The 23418-nt window shown below is 40.3% G+C and overlaps 1 protein-coding gene across 3 annotated transcripts in view; it reads right to left on the bottom strand.

Annotated features, from left to right (window-relative positions):
- The window catches only part of tspan4a (tetraspanin 4a), a 38665-nt gene that overhangs the window by 13521 nt on the left and 1726 nt on the right, over positions 1-23418 (bottom strand). For 2 of the 3 annotated variants that reach the window (XR_010895396.1, XM_067388900.1), the window contains exons 1-2: positions 19902-20213; positions 5286-5477 (exon numbers count right to left, since the gene is read on the bottom strand). Coding sequence is in view for 2 of the 3 variants with exons in the window: in XM_067388900.1 (XP_067245001.1) it covers positions 5286-5477; positions 19902-20213 (504 nt within the window). In the remaining variant the exon portion in view is untranslated. Of the gene's footprint in view, positions 1-5285; positions 5478-19901; positions 20214-23418 lie in introns of those variants that run through there. The other variant, XM_067388902.1, reaches the window with a different exon arrangement.

Genomic DNA, 23418 nt, shown 5'->3' with positions numbered 1-23418 from the left:
ATTGATAAAATCTAATTCTAAGATCTAATTATTTCTAATATCTAGTGCACCTCAATTACTAAAGGCTTTCTGAGTGATCATAAAGAAGAGTAAGTACTTTTGCATGTATTGATAGTAGGGGTGATGCGATATACCGGTATTGTCAATAATCGAGACATTTAAAAAAATGAAATATTGTTATCATGTTAATTAGAGGTGTCACAGGGTATTGACGATAACCATAATATTTCAAATGTATAGTACACGTATGACAATATGGCATGTAAATTATCCAGCGCCAGTATCTGGTTGATATCCCAACATACAGTAGGTGGCGATATTGCACCTTAGCGCTGGTAGTCATCTGTCATGAAGCACAAGCAGTCACAGCGAGCAGCTGCTACCGCCGCGTAAACGAATGCTGTCAGATACGACAGACGAGACACTCTAGACACACTCCAAGAAAGTTACAGCTCGCCAGTGTGGACATTTTTTGGATTCTGTGAAAATGACTCGTTAATCACCCCGGTCTGCAATTTTGCTAGTCTTGGAATGAGAAATATTAGATTAACCTGTTAACTGCTGCCGCCTTTTTGTGTTTAATTATATTTAAATCATTTTGGTCTTTCAGTCCAAAGGTGTGCTCATTCAGATAAAAACATATGGATTATCATATATTTACTTAAAAATCTTCAGATTGCAGTATTTTTTTGCCTAAAACAGGGCAATATGAGCATTATGGAATGTAAAACACTCACATGTAATGTCTGTTTCATTCATACTTGATGCCAGAGGGCGCCCTCGTGCAGAAACTCCACAAGTAAGACTCACAGGAGTAATAAAACGTATGACATTCCAGGAAATCCCTAATATGGACAAAGACATCTAGCTGTGCTACAGCTGAATAAAATAAGAGTGGTGATATTTTGATTAAACCTGAAGAGAATTATTACTCCATTGCGACAGTATATGGCTTATCTGTGTTCTTCAAGCCATCTCGGGTATTTTCATGAGCATAATGTACATTTATAATGCAATGCCAACTGCCTTTATCACTGTATATAATACTATAAAATATATAATTTCTGCCTCATTATGTGATAAGAATCCACATCAGTTCACAGAGGGAAGTTATTTTAAACTGGTTGCAATTAAGTGAAATTGTTCCTTTTGTATGCAATGGTGGTTTAAATAATTTTTTTTTCTATAGATATAAATCTGGTATCTTGACAGCCCTAGTTGACAGATGACTGATGTGAGGGCAGAATGGTTTTGTATACTGTATATATACACATAAGGCTGGGAAATATCGCACATTAATTTCTGCAATTAATATTTGCATTTATTTGTTAAAAATAATTAACGCTGTCACGATCACGTCTGTTCCTGTCACATCCCGGACTACATTTCCCATGATCCTCCATTGCTCATCACCTGCACTCACTTCACAATCACTCCACACTAATCACCACACCCAGGTGCCACTCATTACCAGGATTATAAAGGACTGTCACACACCACCTCACCGCGAAGTCTTGATTACCTTGTGTGTCATTTCCGAGCGTTTATACCCTGTTTACCTGTTGTTACTGTTCCTGTCTGTTACCCGTTCTTGACCCGTTGCTGCCTGTCCTGACCCTTGCCTGTTATACTGTTCTGTGATGATATCTGCCTGCCTCGATCTACCGCCTGTACCCTGACATCGATTCTGCCTAACCCTCTGCTGTACCTGTTTGCTCCTGATTTACCCTGCCTGTACGACCATGCTTACTTTTGTATTAAAAGCTTGCAAATGGATCTCCGCCTCAGTCCCGCTTCGTTACAGAAGACTTCGCCGTCACCAAGATCCAGCAGCTTTACCAGAGAACATTTGTATGATATGGATATTGATCATTTGTTATTGTGGAGTACGCAGGGCACGCGATCGTTAGAGGATTATGTGCAGGAATATCTGGACATGCTCACCTCTCTGATCTTCCGGACTGTGCACTGATTGACTTCTTCTGTGATGGCGTCAACCAACCTCTCCAGAATCAACTAAGACGAGATGGACCGCGTTCGTCACTCAGCAGCTTTATGGACTATGCATTGTTGACTGTTGGCTCTCCGTTTACTGTGGGTGTCGCGGAGGAATGCGACACCATGGTGAGTCCCGTAATGGCCGCCGTGCCAGGTAACACACACAAGATGGCGGCTACCATCACAACAGCAACAGTTCACGTCTCCGCTGATCGCCCAGAGTCACGTCACGTCTCCGCTGATCGCCCAGAGCAACGTCACGTCTTTGCTGATCGCCCAGAGCAACGTCACGTCGCCGCTGATCACCCAGAGTCACGTCACGTCTGTAGATCAGTCCGGGAGCGGAGAGGGTTGCGTTCCAGTGTGGCTGATCCTCCACTGACTACAGTCCGAGCAGCTGGCATCCCCAAGTCCTCGCCAGACGCTTCGCTCTCAAGCCAGCCGAACGCTTCGCTCTCAAGTTCGCCGGTTGCAACGCGCTCAAGCGCCCCGGACGCGATGGACAAAGTGGCTGCCTTGCCAGTGCCCTCGGGCAAGATGGCCGCCCCTGCAATGAGTAAGGATGTAGGGGGCGTTCCAGCCAGTGAGTCCACTCCAGAGCAGCCTGCTCTCCTGGTCAGTCCTGTCTTGGCCCAGAGGGCTGTGCTCACTTTTTATGTTTTGGCTGTCCTGCATGCGTTGAGGATAAACTCGAGCTCTATGGACTTTGGAGCAGTCTGCCAGCCCAAGCAGCCCGCTTTCGTCCCAGAGCAGCCCGAGCCTGCTGCCGTCACAGAGCGGCTCGCTGCCGTTCCAGAACAGCCTGTGCCCATCCCAGAGCTGCTAGCTCTCCCTGACACGGCCACGGAGCACCCTTGGTCGGCCCTGCCACCACCGCCCAGGCCATTTGTCCTGCCGCTGCCGCTCAGGCCATCTGCCCTGCAGGCGCCACCCGAGCTCCTTGCCCATGAACCCGCCAATGCCTCCGTTGATTTCTCCAAGAACTTTTTTTTGGGGGGGGGGGGGGGGGTTGGGGGGGGGGGCAGTATCCCTAGGGGTGGGGAGCTGGTGGGTGGGGACCCTACTCGGCCACTGCCGTCATCGGCCTTTGAACTATTATGGCTGTTTATGGACCCTAACCTGCCGTGGTTACCCAAACCACCTGACCTACCGTGGTTACCTAAACCACCTGACCTACCGTGGTTACTCAAACCACCTGACCTACCGTGGTTACCCAAACCACCTGATCTACCGTGGTTACCCAGACCACCTGACCTGCTGTGGCTGCCCAAGCCACCTGACCTGCTGTGGCTGCCCAAGCCACCTGACCCACCTGACCTGCTGTGGTTGCTCAAGTCACCTGACCTGCCGAGGTTACCCAAGCCACCTGATCCCCTATGGCCTTCTGACACTCCGGACTCACCATGGCTGCCCGTGGCACCTGACCCGCCATGGCTGCCCGTGGCACCTGACCCGCCATGGCGGCCAGGGAACCTGCACTGGAGACTCCATTCCTGTCCGCCACTAGAGCTCCAATGCAACCACCCCCCCTCCCTATTGGTGTCATCTACGCCACGAGGACGCGCCTTCCGGGAGGGGGGCGTTATGTCACAATCACGTCTGTTCCTGTCACATCCCGGACTACATTTCCCATGATCCTCCATTGCTCATCACCTGCACTCACTTCACAATCACTCCACACTAATCACCACACCCAGCTGCCACTCATTACCAGGACTATAAAGGACTGTCACACACACCACCTCACCGCGAAGTCTTGATTACCTTGTGTGTCATTTCCGAGCGTTTACCTGTTGTTACTGTTCCTGTCTGTTACCCGTTCTTGACCCGTTGCTGCCTGTCCTGACCCTTGCCTGTTATACTGTTCTGTGATGATATCTGCCTGCCTCGATCTACTGCCTGTACCCTGACATCGATTCTGCCTAACCCTCTGCTGTACCTGTTTGCTCCTGATTTACCCTGCCTGTACGACCACGCTTACTTTTGTATTAAAAGCTTGCAAATGGATCTCCGCCTCAGTCCCGCTTCGTTACAAATGCAATTAACAGCATCTGTTTCTTTTTCGGTTCCTGAAGTATTTATGCTAATGTATTTTTCTACATATTCTATTGGTGCGTTAGGGTCGTTCAAATCAAGTACCTTTTCTACAAAAAATTATTTATAATATTACATACAATTTAGTAAGGGTCTTTTGTGTTGATGGCATTTCCAAACTCTACTAACATCTATAAATCTATGACAAAGAACATAATTTACAGTATGATCACATTCACATGATCTTTATTCTACACTGAACAGAATTATAAACGCAACACTTTTGTTTTTGCCCCCATTTTTCATGAGCTGAACTCAAAGATCTAAGACTTTTTCTATGTACACAAAAGGCCTAATTCTCTCAAATATTGTTCACAAATTTGTCTAAATCTGTGTTAGTGAGTCCTTTTTTCCCGAGATAATCCATCCACCTCACAGGTGTGGCATATCAAGATGCTGATCAGACAGCCTGATTATTGCACAGATGTGCCTTAGGCTGGCCACAATAAAAGGCCATTGCGACAACTGCGGCATTGTGCTGTGTGATAAAACGTCACATTTTAGAGTGGCCTTTTATTGCGGCCAGCCTAAGGCACACCTGTGAGGTGGATGAATTATCTCGGCAAAGGAGAAGTGTTCACTAACACAGATTTAGACAGATTTGAGAACAATATTTGAGAGAAATAGACCTTTTGTGTACATAGAAAAAGTCTTAGATCTTAGAGTTCAGCTCATGAAAAATGAGGGCAAAAACAGAAGTGTTGCGTTTATAATTTCGTTCAGTGTATAACAACTATGTTATGTACGCTGGTATAATTTGTTACCTGTTATAATCCATGTAAACACCAAGAATCAAGCTGATGTTAATTACCTTTTGTAAATAATCTTTCTACAGCCTCGTCTGTAACACTGTTGAAATGCTGATAGACAGGCAGCAGTCTGCTGCTCATTTCCTGCGTCACATGAATTCCTCCTAGTGTCTCTATATGGCAGCCAAAAAAATCTACTCTATGTCAATTAGTGCCAAAACTCTGATTCCAGAGCCATATATTATCATGTGAGCAGTGAGCAGAAAGCCACATTTATGGTTCAAATGAATGCCAGACAGACTTATGTCACTTCGAGAAAAAATGCTATTTCTTATGCTGAGTTGCTACACACCTTTTATTTTAAGACATGCTTAGAGGCCTCGCACATGCTCTGTTATGAACAGGATGTTTTGAGTGACATGCTAGTATATTTAGTTTACTTACGCTCAGGAGTAATGGACGATTCTCTTTGACCGCACCCACACACCCCAGACAGCCAATCACCATGATGATGCTGCCCACAGCGATGAGCAGATTGGCAGCAGAGAGCGACGGTAGGGAGGATGAAAGGGTGGCAAAGTTTCCCTGGGTGATGGAAAGCCAAACTCCCACTCCGAGAATCCCACAGCCGCCCAGCTGAGAGAGAGAGAGAGAGAGAGAGAGAGCATGTAAAACAACACTGAGCTGATGCAAATGCTAAAACTACAAACACAAGAACAGACTAGTACACACAAACATTTGTTATACAACTGGCATTAATTTGTTTTAGTGACACCTATCTTAAAAGAATTTCAATGCACCGTGTCACATTTCTAATTATTAAATAGGGCATGTTGTGTCTCCACATTAGTGAGATGCAGATGTGCATGTATGTATAAAACAACAATGCAGTCTGCCAGTGTGAGCGTCTCTCAAAGTGCTGCAGAGATCAGAGAATGTTACACAATGTCTGTTATCTTTAAATTCTGCTTTCAAAAGGCTGTTTGGAGAATGTGAAATATTTCAGTCTTTTAAGATGCCTAATTCACCCTTACTCAAACACACGCTCTTGATTCACCCAAAACAAAAAATCTATTTCTTCTCGAATCAAAATGAGTTTAAATTGAAATTGATTCAACTGTCTCATGCTTCTGTGCATCTGTCTTTTTCATTAACGTTAAAAGGTATTTGATGAGATGCTGGTGAATTAAGCACTAACCGTCACTACAGAGTTTCTGAACTCACGAGTCATGACTCATGGGTTAAATAATCTTGCGCTTTGTGAACACATTTAGTGATTGAGTCACTAGGATGTGTGGCAAAACATCTTCAATAAAAAGCAGAAAACAAATGCATAACAACATGCTACAAAGATGACTGAAAATCTATTATTAGTTCTATTATTGAACTGAAGACCACGTGAACCAAAGTAAGCAGTTTTCAAGAAAGCATGTTTGAGGCATAGAATGCCCTAAAAATACAGCAAGGTTTCTTTCTGGATTTTAGAAAACTAAATGTGCTTCATCTCATTTGATCATTTCTATTTATTTGGAATTTGATGAACAGAAAGCAAAAGATCAGATCAGAACGATCAGTCTGACATCAGTGCAAAAACAGCTTCACATTCTGAAACACTAGAGCTCAAAAGAAAAGACTTAAACACTCGAACATCTAAAGCTACATTCTGATCTGATGAGCCACAACTGAATTCAGTTGTTTCTCTCTCACATGTAAATAATGTCAAGCTATTCAGCCTCCACTGGTTGACACATTTCAACCGTGGCAGTGTTGTTTGAAGTCAGTGAATCACAGAAGGGAAACATTTGACTCTCCAGGCCCAAGAAACAGTCCATGTACCTGATGATGGAGAAGCCATGAGCTCCTGGTGGTCTGGATCTATTCCTATTCATCTTCTTTTCTCTCCTGCATCCTGCTGCTCATACACCTGTTCTTCTGGCTCTCCGTTTCTCTCCTCTCTCACACTTCTGGCATCCCTTCATCTTCCGTTCACACCGACTCTCCTTTCTACACTCTCATGCCTTGTCAGCGGACAGTGCAGCGCATTGTGTCATCATTTGCGGCCACTAACTTGTTTATGCAGGTGTGAAACGTGTTTGTCTTGCTGATTTGGGTCACCTCGCTCCCCGGGGTCCGAGGCGCCGCACAAGGCTGCCTGGCTGCAATATTTATACGGAAGCATACAGTGTTGTTAGCTGAACGACAACACCGACGCCTGGATCTGATGTGCAGTGATGAAGGACAGACAGTCTTGGCTCTTCTTTCTCAAGTCCTTTGTCTCTCAATTTCACCCTCTTCTGCAGTCCAGTCTACTGTGTGAGATGAAGAGTATATCTCTATACTCTATAGCGGCGCTATGGCTGTGATCTTTCAGTAGTCTATTCAAAATCCACAAGCACATTAACATGAATTTGATTTTGAATTCATTTTTGATGACATAAACATGAAACATTTTTTATACTGTACATTCTCTCACCTACACTACCCCTAACCCTAAACCTACCCTACTGCATTTTTACATTTTTAATAAAACGTTGCTTAGTATGTTTTTAAAGCTATTTTAAATATGAGGACTCATGATTCATGTCTTCATATTTCATGTTTACGTCATAATACCTGTCACGATCACTGTTTGCTCCTGTCAGTTCCCGGACAACACTTCCCACAATCCTCCCTGTCAGTCACATGTTCACGTCACACCAATCACCTGTTGCCACATCCACCCTAGCACACTGCACTGATCACCACACCCAGCTGCAGCTCATTTACAGGACTATAAAGGACTGTCACACACACCACCTCACTGCGAAGTCTTGATTACCCAGTGTGTCATTTCCGAGCATTATTATTCCTGTCTGCCTGTTTGTTGCCTTTACTGCCTGTTTCCTGTTTATTGACCAGTTGCTGCCTGCCCTGATCTTTGCCTGTCCATTGACTACGACTCTGCCTGTTCCTCACTGTTCCTGTTTGTTCCTGTTTTGACCCTGCCTGTACGACCACTCTCACTTGTAAATAAATGCTGCACTTGGATCTCCTGCCTGAGTCTCCATTCGTTACAATACCAGTGTAATACCTATGTCATTATACAAATTTGTGTCCTCGTAAATCACAAAAATACACACACACACACACACACACACACACACACATGTTTGTTTTTGTGAAATGTGGGGACATTCCATAGACATAATGGTTTTTATACTGTACAAACCGTATTTACTATCCCCCTACACTACCCCTAACCCTAAACCTAACCATCACAGGAAACTGTGCACACTTTTACTTTCTCACAAAAACTCATTCTGTGTGATTTATAAGCCTTTTGAAAAGTGGGGACATGCTGAATGTCCTCATATTTCACCTTTTTTTGTAATACCCATGTCATACCCATGTCATTATACACATTTATGTCCTGATATTTCACAAAAACAAGTACACACACACACACACACACACACACACACACACACGGACAACAGAAAATACTCAGTTACTCGAGTTGTGGTGATGAATACTAACATGTTTTATCTGTGGTCACTTTAGTCCAAAGTAAATTACTGTTAGACACCCGTTTACCTCTAAAAGCATTTGCAGAAGCAGAATAAGTGTTCATCCCCCCCGCTGTATGTAATTATACCTTGCTGTCTAACAATACATCTATCTACACCCTTAGTACCTTGATGTCTACAGAATTAGTGTCAAAATACTAAAGTAAACAGGACAAATGTAATGTCATTACACAGATCATTGCAGTGTAAAAAAATCCAGTCCAGTGATTTTACTGAAGCACACTGGCACCAAAACTACTAATTTTTATTTTATCATATTTCTATGGAGCAGTGTGACCTGTCCTCTCACTTTCTACAATTTTTAGTTCCAGCAAATTTCTTAACATGGGTTAATATTTGTGTCTTATGGACTGCAGCAGATTATTGATGTGAGATACTCCTCCACTCTCCCACCAACACACTTACTAGCTTTGGGAAATGTGGTCTGCCACTCTCTCCCTAAAACTCTGTCTCCCTGAAACACTGTTTGGTAACACTTTATTTTAAGGTGACGTACTTTCACGTTACTACATGTACTTACTATAGTTGGCTGCACTCACTGAGCTACTGGCATTGTCCTATTGCTATTTTTACCGCAACACAACTCCGAATATAATATACGATGCCACATTGTGCAGCTTTTGGTTGTAATTTACAGTCGATGAGCCACAAGAGAAGCGATGCAAGTCTTTACTGCTTTACTAGCAATAAGAGGAGAAAAGAATGGGAAGTTATGAAGAATGTGGACGAATAAAACTTCCTAACAGCATCTTTGTTCTTTGTTTTCTTCACTTTAGCCCTGATGACTTTGAGGCTTCTCTTGTGGCTCATCGACTGAAAATTACAACCAAAAGCTACACAATGTGGCATCGTATATTATATTCGGAGTTGTGTTGCGGTAAAAATAGCAATAGACCCTTTTCACATGACGTCACACAGCTTCCGTTTGGACTCGAAGCAGTGCATCCTCACTTCCGTCAGCATGGTGGAATACTAGCGTCGCTCGAATGAAGTGCACCCAATAGTTGTACATATGCCACAAATGTGGTTAAAGGATGACTATAGTCACATAATTTCATGGCGAGGTGTTTGGCAGATCTCAAACCGATCGGCGAGATTTGCTGAAGTCGGAGGAGTTGAATACGGAGCACTAAAGCCGTACACTTTCTGCTGCCTGTAGTAACTTGCAAACTTTTGCAGATGAAGCTGTTTATATGTATTTTGTCAGTATCTGTGAAATAAACGCATGTTTCCGAAATTTATATGCAGTAAAAAAACCTTTTCATTCAGTGCTTAATGTACTACTTAATTCAGTGCCTGTATGTACAATAAAGATCAACATAAGCTTATTCTTTTTAAATATCAAAGTCTATTTTTTCAGTTTTATTTCGATAAATATGACATTACATATGTGTTTAATATAATACTATTACATGAAGACATGAAGTTCAGTTTAAACTGGTATGATGTAAAATTATCTAAAATCTTCACATTAATACACATTAATTCTTCGGAGTATGATATGTGGATGTGCTACTTTCAGGCAGGGTTGGGCAAAAATACATCAAAATGTATTTTAAAATAAAATACAAAATACCCTAATTTTAGGTGTATCAAAATAAACTACAAAATACAGCAGCCACACTATATATCAAAATTAACTACAGTATTTTTGTATTTTAAAAATACTAAAAAATACTTTTACAAGGGAGCATGAAATTTCTTCGCAAAGCTTCCATCAGTTGGCCTATTTGATCGATCCCTGCTTCATACTACAGTAACGTTAATCTGATCCATGAACATGATTTCTGACCAAGTCCCATCCTGATTCTTTTCCACCGGCTGTAGACGTGAAGACAACACATCCCACGATTCCGCATAATCAAGGATAAGCGACTGAATAAGCGACTTCTAGTGGCGAAAATGTACACACAAAATGTACACATGTGATTCAATCTAAAACCAACTTTAGCTCGATAATAATTTTCCTATTGTCACTGTGAAGCTGTTTTGAGACAATGTGTATTGTGAAAAGCGCTATATAAATGAAGATGACTTGACTTGACATTGTGGCTTTAACAGATCAAATATTTAAATACCCCTGTGATCTCCCAAATGAAGGTTAGTTTTAAAGTAAACATTTTAATGTTTAACAATTGCGAATGACTCATATAATTGTATCCTAATTTATGTACTGGTGTTTGGTAAAAAAGGGCCTACTTTGCATCAGAAACACTGACACAATGACAAACAAGTAATTTATAAGAAGAGAACTGATGGTGCCTGTATTCATAGCAACTAGTTTCTATTATAAATTATCCTATAACTATTTAGCTTGGGCTACTAAAACAAACACCAAAACTTAACATGTACTGTTAAAAAATATAGCAATTTCTGCAAAAAATGTATGGAAAGCTGTCATCCTACACGTTTTTTGACCACCTTTTTCCATACGGATCAATTTTCTAATAATAATAATCCTTACATTTATATAGCGGTTTTCTGGGCACTCAAAGCGCTTTACATATTGAACGGGGAATCTCCTCAACCACCACCAATGTGCAGCATCCACCTGGATGATGCGACGGCAGCCATATTGCGCCAGTACGCCCACCACACACCAGCTTATTGGTAGAGAGGAGACAGAGTGAGGAAGCCAATCAGTGTATAGGGATGATTAGGAGGTCATGATGGACAGAGGCCAATGGGCAGGTTTGGCCAGGATGTCGGGGTTACACCCCTACTCTTTTCGAAGGACATCCTGGGATTTTTAATGACCACAGAGAGTCACGACCTCGGTTTAACATCTCATCTGAAGGACGGTGCTTTTTGACAGTATAGTGTCCCCATCACTATACTGGGGTGTTAGGACCCACACAGACCACAGGGTGAGCACCCCCTGCTGGCCTCACTAACACCTCTTCCAGCAGCAACCTAGTTTTCCCAGGAGGTCTTCCATCCAGGTACTAACCAGGCTCAGCCCTGCTTAGCTTCAGTGGGCAACCAGTCTTGGGCAACAGGGTGATATGGCTGCTGTTTTCCGAACAGAAATTTTCTGTTCGGATCTCAACAAGTCTGGGCAAACTACTGAGTACGCACCAATCAGAGGCTGTATTTTTATGATGTCATCATGTAAAGTATTTTACAGTATTTTAAAACTACAAAAATACAATACACTAGATAATACATAACACATTTTGATACAAAATACAAGGCCATTTTCATCAACCCTATCAAATACAAATTACAAAATATATTTTGTATTTGAAATACTTAATTGAAATACATGTATCAGAAATACTGCCCATCCCTGCTTTCAGGTGTCCATTACTTATAAATAAATCTCACAAGAACAATACCGTTATCATAGCCTACCAGTTTCTAAAAATAAAGATTTGTTTTTAAAGACAATATTCTTGTTATTCCAAATAGGCTAACAGATTTGTGTGGACACTCAATCGTTGTGATAAAACTCAATTCACGGACACAACATTGCTAAAGTTTCTGCTCGCGGAAACCATAAGCAAGGCAGTTACAGAAAGGAAATAATAAATAACGTTACCAGAAGAACCTGACTGTGTAAATTCTTGGCATAAACAGTTCACATTTAAAGTTATTAAAGCATTTTCCAGAGAAGTCGCCGGCGCAAAGATAATACGGAACTACAGATCCACTGCTTTGTGGATAGGCGGAAGTTAACAGACGTCATTGTGAAAAGGGCCTACAGGACAGTGTCCGTAGCTCAGTCTATCGACACAGAACGCACTGTGCACCTAAACAAAATGGTGCCGCCCATTGTCCAAATCGGTCCAAATATGTCATGGATTTTTTAAATAAAATAAATCTTTAATGGGTTTTCTACATAATTCAGTAAGAGACATCATTTACGTTATATTAAGCCATGCAAGTCTTAGCACCAGGGATTCCCTTTAAACCCTTTCAAATAAAGATTTGTAAAGTTTATCTGTATTTTTCAAAATTATTATCTTCATAAATTTATCATAAATCTTAAATAGTATGAAATAGTAGACAATATACGCTACCGCTCAAAAGTTTGGGATCGGTAAGCTTTTTAATGTTTTTAAAATAAGTTTTGTCTGCTCACCAAGGCTTAATTTATTTAATTAAAAATACAATAAAAACAGTAATATTGTGAAATATTATTACAATTTAAAATAACTGTTTTCTATTTGAATATATTTTACAAAGTAATTTATTCTCGTGTTGGCAAAGCTGAATTTTCAGCATCATTACTCCAGTCTTCAGTGTCACATGATCCTTCAGAAATCATTCTAATATGATGATTTGATGCTCAAGAAATATTTGTTATTGTTATCAATGTTGAAAACAGTTGTGTACTTTTTTTTAGGATTCCTTGATGAATAGAAAGTTCAAAAGAACAGCACTTATCTGAAATACAAAGCTTCTGTAGCATTATACACTACCGTTCAAAAGTTTGGGGTCAGTAAGAATTTTTATTTTTATTTTTTTGAAAAGAAATTAAAGAAATGAATACTTTTATTCAGCAAGGATGCATTAAATCAATCAAAAGTGACAGTAAAGACATTTATGATGTTACAAAAGATTAGATTTCAGATAAACACTGTTCTTTTGAACTTTCTATTCATCAAATAATCCTGAAAAAAAAAAACATTGTAAACAAATATTTTGTACAATTGTACACATTACATGTTTCTTGAGCAGCAGATCATCATATCATAATGATTTCTGAAGGATCATGTGACACTGAAGACTGGAGTAATGATGCTGAAAATTCAGCTTTGATCACAGGAATAAATTACATTTAAAAATATTTCCAAACAGAAAACAATATTACTGTTTTAACTGTATTTGTAATTAAGTAAATGCACCCTTGGTGAGCAGACGAAACTTCTTTTAAAAATCTTACCGATACCAAACTTTTGAGCGGTAGTGTATGTTTTAAGGTGAAAAAAATGAGAAGGAAAGAAAAGGGAAAAATACAAAAGAAGAACAAAAGCACAACAGTGAGACAGAGGCTCATTCTGCAGTCTAAATATAGTGATATAGCCTGGTGTACGGCCTAAAAATACAGCATCTTACATTTCTCTTACTCTTTAATAAGGCTGCTGCTGTCATTATTGCCATGGCAACTGTTTTTCATTCAAGTATTTCCCAGCAGCACTAGTATCGGCCTACAGCTCATCTGAGTATTGTTTGTGAGTACAAGTACAATAAAAAGTGTCTGTTGTGTTCAATACCAGCAACTGTTAGGCCTTCTGACAGCAACTGGAAATGTTTTGATGGTAATATGAACAGCTGGAGATCCCAGCCTGCATCCTCTTTAGATGCAATTAATGATTCGGACACCGTATTATTGGTCAGCACTTCAATAATTCTATAATTCTCTCAAAGTCCAAAACAATTAAACATGTCAAAAGGAAAATTCCATTCCAAACCCGTAATACTTTTGTTCATCTTCAGAACACAAATGAAGATATTGTGATTTCTGTCCCTCCAATCTACCAAAAGACTTCGAAATGCTCATTGTAATCCATAAGAATCAAGTGATTCTGATTCAAGTGACTGCTTTATATTGATGAACATTTAATTTACACAAACATTAATGAACGTATAAACATAATGAACATCAAATATGGTCATGGCAGATCAAATGTGCTTGTGTGTCATTCAAGAGCAGTTAAATGTACTGATCAGTGCTGCTGAATCTGTCTGAGGAACCAACAGGATTTTGGATGCTCTGTGATTTACCTCGCTTTAGGAAAGCTGTTTACATAAATGGTCCTCTTCCTCTACTGGATGTCAAATGAGAAACACACTCAATTGAGAAAATCCCTAGAAACATGGCAAAAAACAGACTCAAAGCCTAGCTAAGCAGCCTTTAAACTGCATTATAACCCTTCTTTTCAAAGATTTCAAACAGAAGAATCTCTGCCCAACCCGCTGCAACACTGTGACTCTGTGGCGCTTCAGTGTTTTGCCGTGTGATCTGAGCATTCAGATCAGTCTGACACAGCAACATTAACTGGATAACAGGAGGGAAAACTGACTGGTGAACAGTTACCATGATGAAGCCGCATTGACATGAAACATCTTTAATACATGCTCCAAAATACACTGAAAAAAACATTCAATGACCACAAAGTATGACATGACATAGTTCTGTCAATTAGCCTCCTTAATGTGTTTCATTGGCTGTCAAATAACTGCTAAGCTGATCAATCTGTGTCCATATAACAGTGTCGATGGCGTGTCTCAGTCAACACACATGACATCATTCCATGTGCAACCGAATACAGGCTTTTCATCTTGGCTGTACAAAGATGGCATGTTGCATAGAATTCAAGCCAAGTGAAAAACCTAGTGCTGTTTTTAATGTGGTTTTAATGCTGCTGCTTCCGAGATCCAATGTAGGCAGCATTTTAAGGCATTCAAATTGTAAGCGGTATTTAAAGATGCCTTTTTTTCAGCCACATGCCAAGGCAGCATCCCATATATTCCTTGCAGAGAAGTAAATCCCATACTGCATTGCGACAAGCACAGTGAAATATCCTTCCAAGATGGATGTCAAGAGGAACATTAAATATAAATATTCATTCAATGGCAAAAAGCTCATTAGGGAAAAAAAAATGTTAGAAAAAATGCTCTAGTTTACCCAATATTTTTATTTGCAGTTGCATCATCTAAAAAGTTTTTTTTTTTTTTTTTTTTTTTTTTTTGGAGAAGGTTTGGGGCTAAAAACCCATTGATAGTAGTTAATGACATCAGCACAGGACACAGATTGATTTTTCTCAATTCTAATCACAAGAACTGAACTGATTCTTTCAGCCATTTAAAACCAGCCTGTATTCTGAACACATAATGTAACTCTCAGTGCGTTGTGCAATGCAACAATGCATGAAATCAAGTTTGTGTAGCTAGATGTTTTTTCTATTATATTTCAGGCCTTAGTATAGTGAGTAGGATCTGTACCTGTTATACACAAACCATTTGACCGGTTGATGGGGGAAATTCCCTCACTGCTTGTCAGCTGCGCTAATAACAGGATCTCTTCATGTCTACACAGTCATTTAACAGCAATTCAATCAGAGATCACAACTCACACTATCTGGGACAGGATCCACTGTGAATCCATTTGCCTTGTCAACAACTTCACTCATGAGTTTGGACGCATTATTCAAGGGCAAGAAGAGCACTTACAGCACAGAACATGCACCGTAATAAAAGACTATAAAACAAAAACCCTTTTCAAAAGTACACTTAAAGGGTTAGTTCACCCAAAAATGAAATGTCTCTCATTAATTACTCTCCCTCATGTCGTTCCACACCCGTAAGACCTTCATTCATCTTCAGAACACAAATGAAGATATTTTTGATGAAATACAAGACGTGTTTTTATCCACATTGAAAGCAATGTAATTACTGTCATTCAAGGTCCAGAGAGTAAAGATATTTAATAGTAAAGACAGAGGAGAGATGAATTTGTTGAATAAAATCATTATTTTTGTTTTCTTTTTGTGCACTAAAAGTATTCTCGTCGCTTCATAACATTAAGGTTGAACCACTGCAGTCACATTACTGTTTTAACAATGTCTTTACTACTTCTCTGGACCTTTAATGATGATAATTTCGTTGTTTTCTATGGGGGATAAAAACACCTCTTGGATTTCATCAAAAATAACTTAAGGTCTTACGGGTGTGGAATGACATGAGGGAGAGTAATTAATGACAGAAATTTCATTTTTTGGGTGAACTAACCCTTTAAGTGTGTTTAAATATTGTGATGAAACTGAGAGACCACACTTTCATGACAATGTTTCAACACACATACATACACTTTAAGTGCATTTATTTGATTAATATCATATCTACAGGTTAAAAATATAATTTACAAGTATATTTTAAGTACTCTACATGTGCGCATTCAATACAATTAAGCACACTTCTTTGTCACAAGGGAATGCAGGGTTTAAAGTCCGCATAGCTAGGCTTTGAGTCAATGTTCTTGCCATGTTTCTAGGGATTTCTGCTCAGTTGACATCCAGTGGAGGACCATTTATCTAAACAGCTTTCCCAAAGCGAAGAAAATCACAGAGCACCCAAAATCCTGTTGGTTCCTCAGACAGCTTCAGCAGCACTGAAGCGCACACACACACACACACACACACACACACACACACACACACACACACACACACACACACACACACACACACACACACACACACACACTGAACTTTAGATTTTTAACTTTGCCATTGGTGGAAGTTGACTTCATTTTACTTTATATCTAAAAAAAACTTTGGCAAATGTAGAAATGAAGAAAGTGTGTGTATTGTGTATATTCTACAGCAGCACTTGCTAGAGATCCTGATCCTGACCTTACAATACTATAAAAAGAAGGGATTATTAAGTATTCTCCATGTTTTGGAATAACACAGTGGCCCTGTCCCAAATGGCACACTTCATGTGCACTTCCAGTCTTGTGGACTTAAGACCATAGGGTGTCCCATTTGTCATTTTAGCTTTCAGAAGGCCGCTTTGCACCCTTGATGCGCACTTCTGTTGAGTCCGCTAGCCTGCGAGATACGCGGAGCACTTCTACCGGCATTACGTCACAAAAGTGCGGACTCAGAGGAAGACCCTGAGGGTTTAGGGTGCCATTTGGGATAAGGAGACTGACAGCTTTATGATCAATGATATAAAATACAACAATAAGTATTCTGACTTTTAAAGGGATTTTTTGTAATGCTTATTTAATACTTTACTACCAAACTAAGAATAATCTTCAAAAAAATTTGCCATATGACCCCTTTAAATGAGCTGTGATCCAGACCGAGCAGTGTCACTTGATAAGAATAAAATAAGAATTCAGGTTATCCGACACGGATGTGGCTTATTATCAAAGAAACTAACTTCCCCTTCCAAACAGCAAAGACACTTCGCAGGCGTTCATGTTGAGCACTGGAGCACAGATGACGTCCAGAGAAGCAGTCAGCAGGGAGAAAAACACAGCAGCTCACCTGACAGACACTATAACTGTAGTATCATTCTTCTTACACAGGAAGTGTTAGCACTGAAATATGTGTGTTCAGCCGCACTGTGTGACACAAGTGAGGAAATGACAGTGGCAGAAAACAATAAACACAGCTGATTCGAAATGCCAATAAAAAAAAACAACAAACAACAACACACGAGTATCGACCATAATGTAGAATATGAGCACCTCCACATTAACTCTTTCACCACCATTGACTGAATTTTCTCAAATCCATGTTTTTTTACTGTTATACAGTAGGGGGGCGCTATTACGCATCTTCTGAAAGAGTACAGAATCTCCAGATCAAAACACAGATGAAGAAGAAGCAGAAACAAGTGACAGAAACATTGAGGACGTACATGTAAAATACTGTGATCATCAAACAATAAACTAATTTAAACGTCCTGATGTTGTGGAAAGAAATGTTGAACCCATGAAGAGGAAACGACTGTGAAGCTCTGAGGTGCTGATGGACTCGATCTACTGTGTTTAGATCATTAATCTGAATCCCATCGAGACAAAATCTTCGACAAAATCGTGAATTTCTCAGTTTTTCTTTCTTTCTCAAAATACCCCCATTCAAGTGTTGATAAAAAAAATGTGTGAAGCTAGAATTTTTATTTTTTTTAGTTTGTTTAAAAGCACAGGCTCTTTTCTTTCTTTTGATATGTTGTATGTTTAGGTACAACTGAACATATTCTGCTTCACAACAACATTTTCTGGGGTCTATAACATTTTTGTGAAAATTTTAAAAAATGCTGGTGCTGGCTTGCAACTTTTTTTTTAACATGCATGTTATTCTTAGACACACTCTTACCAAAGCAACTGTCATGAAATTGTTAATTGTAGAACAATAAGTTATTTAAGCTTGTTTTATTATGTGATCACACACAGCACAAATGACTGCGGGCCTACAGCAGAGAAACTGATCTGAGTCCAGCCTGCACATCGACACTTCACAGTGACCAACGAAGGCCAGGTTCATGTCACCAAAATGCAATTGGTTCTCACACTGATCATAAAGCAACAGAAACAAGCAGGATTTGAGAGCTGCAGCAGAGGGGAATAGCTATGGAGTCAAATGAAGGCCTTAAAGTTTTGCACAAAAATAAAGCTTTGCAAAACACAAAAAAGAATTGAGCTATAAAAAAATGTTTTGCAAACAAAAATAAAGAATTGCAAAGGAAAATAAAATATTGAGCGGAAAAAAATAAGTTTTGCAAACAAAAATAATAAATTGCAAAATAAAATAAAGTAGTGCAAAAATAAAAATATAATCAATTACAAAAATCAATGACAGCTGTAATCCTATTTTATCTTTGCCACATATTTTTCATGCTCAAACCTACAAAATCATTTGTAACGCTCATTTTATTCTGCGTTTCAGTCAAGCGTGCGCTCACGATGCCGGTTTTATTTTGCGCTGCACTGTTCTGTGCGGATCTCTTTATGGCACTGGTTACGTGGGGGTGGAGTCAAGAAACGGGGGCGCGCCCCCGCGAAATACATTGGAAGGGAACGTAATCGGCGACAGGTGAAATAATTCTTTGACATGGTGAAAAATAATGCATGGTTTGTTTTTGTTGGTTCGTTTAGCATATGCTGTCACCGATTACGACCCCCTCCAATGCATTTCTTATAGTAATATGACCCGTTGCGCTCTGTCTCACTGCCTGTATCCACTTTTGTGTCCTTAAACATTCGTTTTTTGGGGTCGACTGCTTATAAAAACGTATTTCTGTTTTTTTTAGCTTGTAAGCTGTACACCTTGTCACGTAGCAGCTTTTAGGCATTGTTCTGTTTATTGTAATGAGTCAGAAAAGACAAGGCGGCAGCCTCACGCAATACAAAGTCAATGGAGACTGTTGGATTGTTTTTCCCCCGGTGGGCGTGGTTTTCAGATTATAATAAATGCGCTCTGTCTCTATGCTTGATCTGATCTGGGTAGCGTTTCCCAAAAGCATCGTAAGCCTAAGTTGATCGTAGCTCCATTGGTTTCCAAAAGCTTATGATGCTTTTGGGAAACGCTGCCCTGTTCTGTTGCGATCTGCGTCTCCTGCCGATGACGTGTTTCGCGGGGGCGTGCCCCCGTTTCTTGACTCCACCCCCACGTCAAACCAGTGCCATAAAGAGATCCGCACAGAAAAGTGCAGCGCAAAAGAAAACCGGTATCGTGAGCGCACGCTTGACTGAAACGCAGAATAAAATGAGCGTTGCAAATGATTTAGTAGGTTTGAGCATGAAAAATATGTGGCAAAGATAAAATAGGATTACAGCTGTCATTGATTTTTGTAATTGAGAGTAGCTCAAACATTCAGCTAAACATCTGCTGTGTTTCATGGAAGAAAGCAAGACAGGTTTGGAACAACACAAGTAAATACTGAGCATTTTCTTTTTATGTTTGAGTGAACCATCCCTTTAACATTCTCTGATTTGAACAGAATAACAGAAGAGATGATCTGTATAGGAACTCACCCAGAAGAGCAGATTGAAGAAGACCATCCCGTATCTCAGGGCCCTCAGGCAGCCCTCGGCCATCCTGCAGCGCCGCAGCTCTAGGAGGAAGATGAAGGACAGGTCCAGGTAAAACACCACATATTTCCTGCCCTGTGCTGTGGTGTAGCTGGCTTTAGCTTTCTTTGACCCTGGCGTCGTACGAATGCCAAAGACGAAAGGTGAGCTGTGGTACTCGTACTCGCCGCTGTAGCGCAGAGGCGGCGACCCCGGCTTGCTGTCCAAAGAGGGACTACGGCGGTACGGGGTTTCGTCTGTACTCGAGCGGCGCATTTTTGGGTTGGGGGCCGGGACCGGGGCTGGAGCCCGGACCCCCAGAGGCCAAATGATCCCCACTTTTACAAGACAAGTCACAAAGTAGGAAACGTGACAAACTAGCAAGCTGGAAAACACAAACCCGCTGTCCTTAAAATGTGGACATTATTTGTTTTTTTTGATGAAAAGGAGTTCGCATTTTTTAATGTCAAGATGCAACAGTCTTTGGTCCACAAGCTCAACGTTACAAAGTATAGACATTCGAGGAATAAAGTCCAACAAAGGTCCACCCACAGTCCTTATGAGTGTTTAATCACTTTTAACTGCTGATTCAGTATCTTCCAGACGCACTTCAGTAATTTCCTGCAATGCAATTAATCCTTACTGGACCTTCAATCAATGGCACAGGTGCTCAAATGGTGCTTTAATGGCGCTTCATTGAGGAAGATGCCTTACCACAAACATCCATTGGACCAGACTCGTTTCAACATGTACGTGACTCTGGCCTCCTGACAAATAAACACCCCTCGGCACACCTGAATGCTTAAGGCACACCTACTGGAGAAACGAGAAGAAGTCCCACTCACGGCTGGACTGTGCAAAATATCCAGTATTTTCTTGACCTCCAAATCAGCTGGAGATTTCCCAGACAGCATGTATGGACAGATAAATACAGATGAACTGACACGTATTTTAATACATAGAGGCTTGCACTGCTTTGCCAATCAAGGTTTCAATCTTCAATTTTGAACCAATGCATCATCTCTTCAACCTGTCCCTCATGCTGCTTCTCATTTTCTGCCAAACCTATTGTACGTTTCTTTCCTTAAAACCGACTTCGCTTTTCCACGCCACTTCTTTCTCCTTCTAATCTCAGCCTCTGCATGTGTCTTTATCCCTCTCAGTTTGCTTCAGGATTCAGAGGTCCGGCAGAGCATTAATAGGTTCAGCATCGACCCTCTTCTGTCCTCTGCTCTTCACTCCAGGTATAACGCAGAGACAGCAGCCTGAGCCGTAGTCCTTTCAGCATGCAAAACCCCAGCAGCTACCGCAGAACAGATCTCGTATGTCTCTCCTGCGATTATTGCTGCGCTCCTTCACCCCCTCACACACATGCACACACACACTCACAGTCTCTCGCCTCCTCTTTCTCTGGTAACTGTCGCGCAAATCATTCAGGCTCTGGCCACGCCTCCTCACAGCTCGTCCAATCGTCTTCCGCTGCTCGCCATCTTCCTTCAACACACAGCTTCTCTTTATCTCACATCTTCTCTTCTCAATCCACACCAGCCCAAACTAGCTATTACAGCAGTGTGATGCAGAATATCTCTTCTGCAACCCTTTTTCATTCCTCATTCTTCATCTCTCCTCCTCCTCTTGCTGTCCTTCTCTTCCCTTTTTCCACTTGTATTCATGAGCTGCTGGTGTGTATCAGCATGATACAGGCTCGCTGACATTCATCACGAGTAGAGTAGATGTCAGTGTGTGCCTTTGTTTTGACACTGTGATGCACAAATAGCATTCATAATTAAGATTCTTTTGCATGTAGGATCTGAGTTAATTAACCTAACAACATGGTTCAGTTTACCAGAGTTTGATATTTGAATAAATTCCTTCAACATATTTCTTCTTCTGAAAACACATTGTTATATCTCGTCGGCTTATTTTTATAAACACTGTCATCTGTGCATTAGGTCCTGCAGTACAAAGGCAGCTTAAAGGTTTGTGATTGTTAGAAGTCTCGCTTGATCCCGCCTGATGCTTTTATTCCCAACTAACATTACTGCGGAGACCTCATTAGCAGAGTCTCTCTAAAGCTTCATTATCAGTCTCTCTGTCTGCTCAGATCATTTGATCCACACCTCTGCAGTTTCACTATCATCCTGTCTAATCAATTCAATGGTGTATATATTATACAGAAGACTATACATCCATCTGATTCGATGTAAAAACACATATGCAACCAAATGCATGCAAACAATGTGTTTGATCCAGAAAATGAGGCAAAGCTCTTTACTTTCCTATTTCCTTTAATAAAGGAAGGTGCCGGGGCTCGACAATAATCCATGTACAATGTTAAATCATGAGTTCAAAAACTCTATATATTTCTATATTTACAATATATTTACATTATATTAAAATTATTAGTAAAATGTTATTCAATTATAAAATAAGACAAATCTTATTAGTGACCATATACTGATTCAAAACTTCACATTTCATGAACTTATAAAATAGCCTCTGATTATAATATTGAGTGTTTCCACAAGTGCAATACTGTTGATTTATGGTTAATATTCATTTATTGTTACATTTATTTATTAGGGCTGAGAGTTACAGTTACAGAAAATGATGATGTTCTATTCTATGTTGCAGATTTCCTTAGAGATGAATAAGATGTAAACTTCCTCAGGGGTGCAGGGGTCACCCTACGAAGAAAATGTTAAATATCATCTTTATCTGGATGGATATACATTTTCTTTTTCTATTTTTTTTTTATATATAGGGAAAAAACCCTATACACTCTCTCTGTATTTTTTCAGGGTTTAAAGTCACCATGATTTTTTTTCATTGTTGAATATTGCAGAGTTTATTCTAAATGATTTATCGGTGCACATCATTATTGTGTTAATTTCATGATCCTCATTGAATCAGAATATCTTCCTCTTGCAGCATCTCTTCTCTTCTCTGATGAGGGCGGGGCAACCTGTCACTCACATGAGATCCACCAATAGCAAACCACAACCATCCAATCAATTCCCCACAGACAAAATCAAGCTCCGCCCTACATTTGTTCTAGTTTGAGAAGCGATTCACTCAGATATACGGAACAATAGAGGAGAAAAGAGCAGCACAACTTTGCCTGGTTTAGAGCCTCCCTGTCGGACAGCTCACACTTTGTTAGTGTAAATGAGGAACTGTGAGACTCAACATCAGTGACGGATGGAGCAGAGATGCAACATGTTTACATGCACACTAGAAAACAAACATACACAAAAATCATGCATGAATTTATAAAACCTGCAGATATATAGAAAAGTATTTACAAATATTATTTAAAACATACCTTAGTTTTAGATAATTTATCCAATTCCTCACTGCACTAATAGCCAAAAGAAGACTAAGATTTGCATTGCTGTAAAAACACTATAAAACCGCTGAGATTTTAAACAGGCCTGATGTAAACTGCTCTAGGCAGGAATGGCAACAGAACATTGTTTAA

Source organism: Chanodichthys erythropterus, chromosome 7, assembly GCF_024489055.1.
Source record: "Chanodichthys erythropterus isolate Z2021 chromosome 7, ASM2448905v1, whole genome shotgun sequence".
NCBI lineage: Eukaryota > Metazoa > Chordata > Actinopteri > Cypriniformes > Xenocyprididae > Chanodichthys > Chanodichthys erythropterus.
The sequence above is the reverse complement of the archived record's forward strand: the minus strand, read 5'-3'. Positions and strand labels throughout refer to the sequence as shown.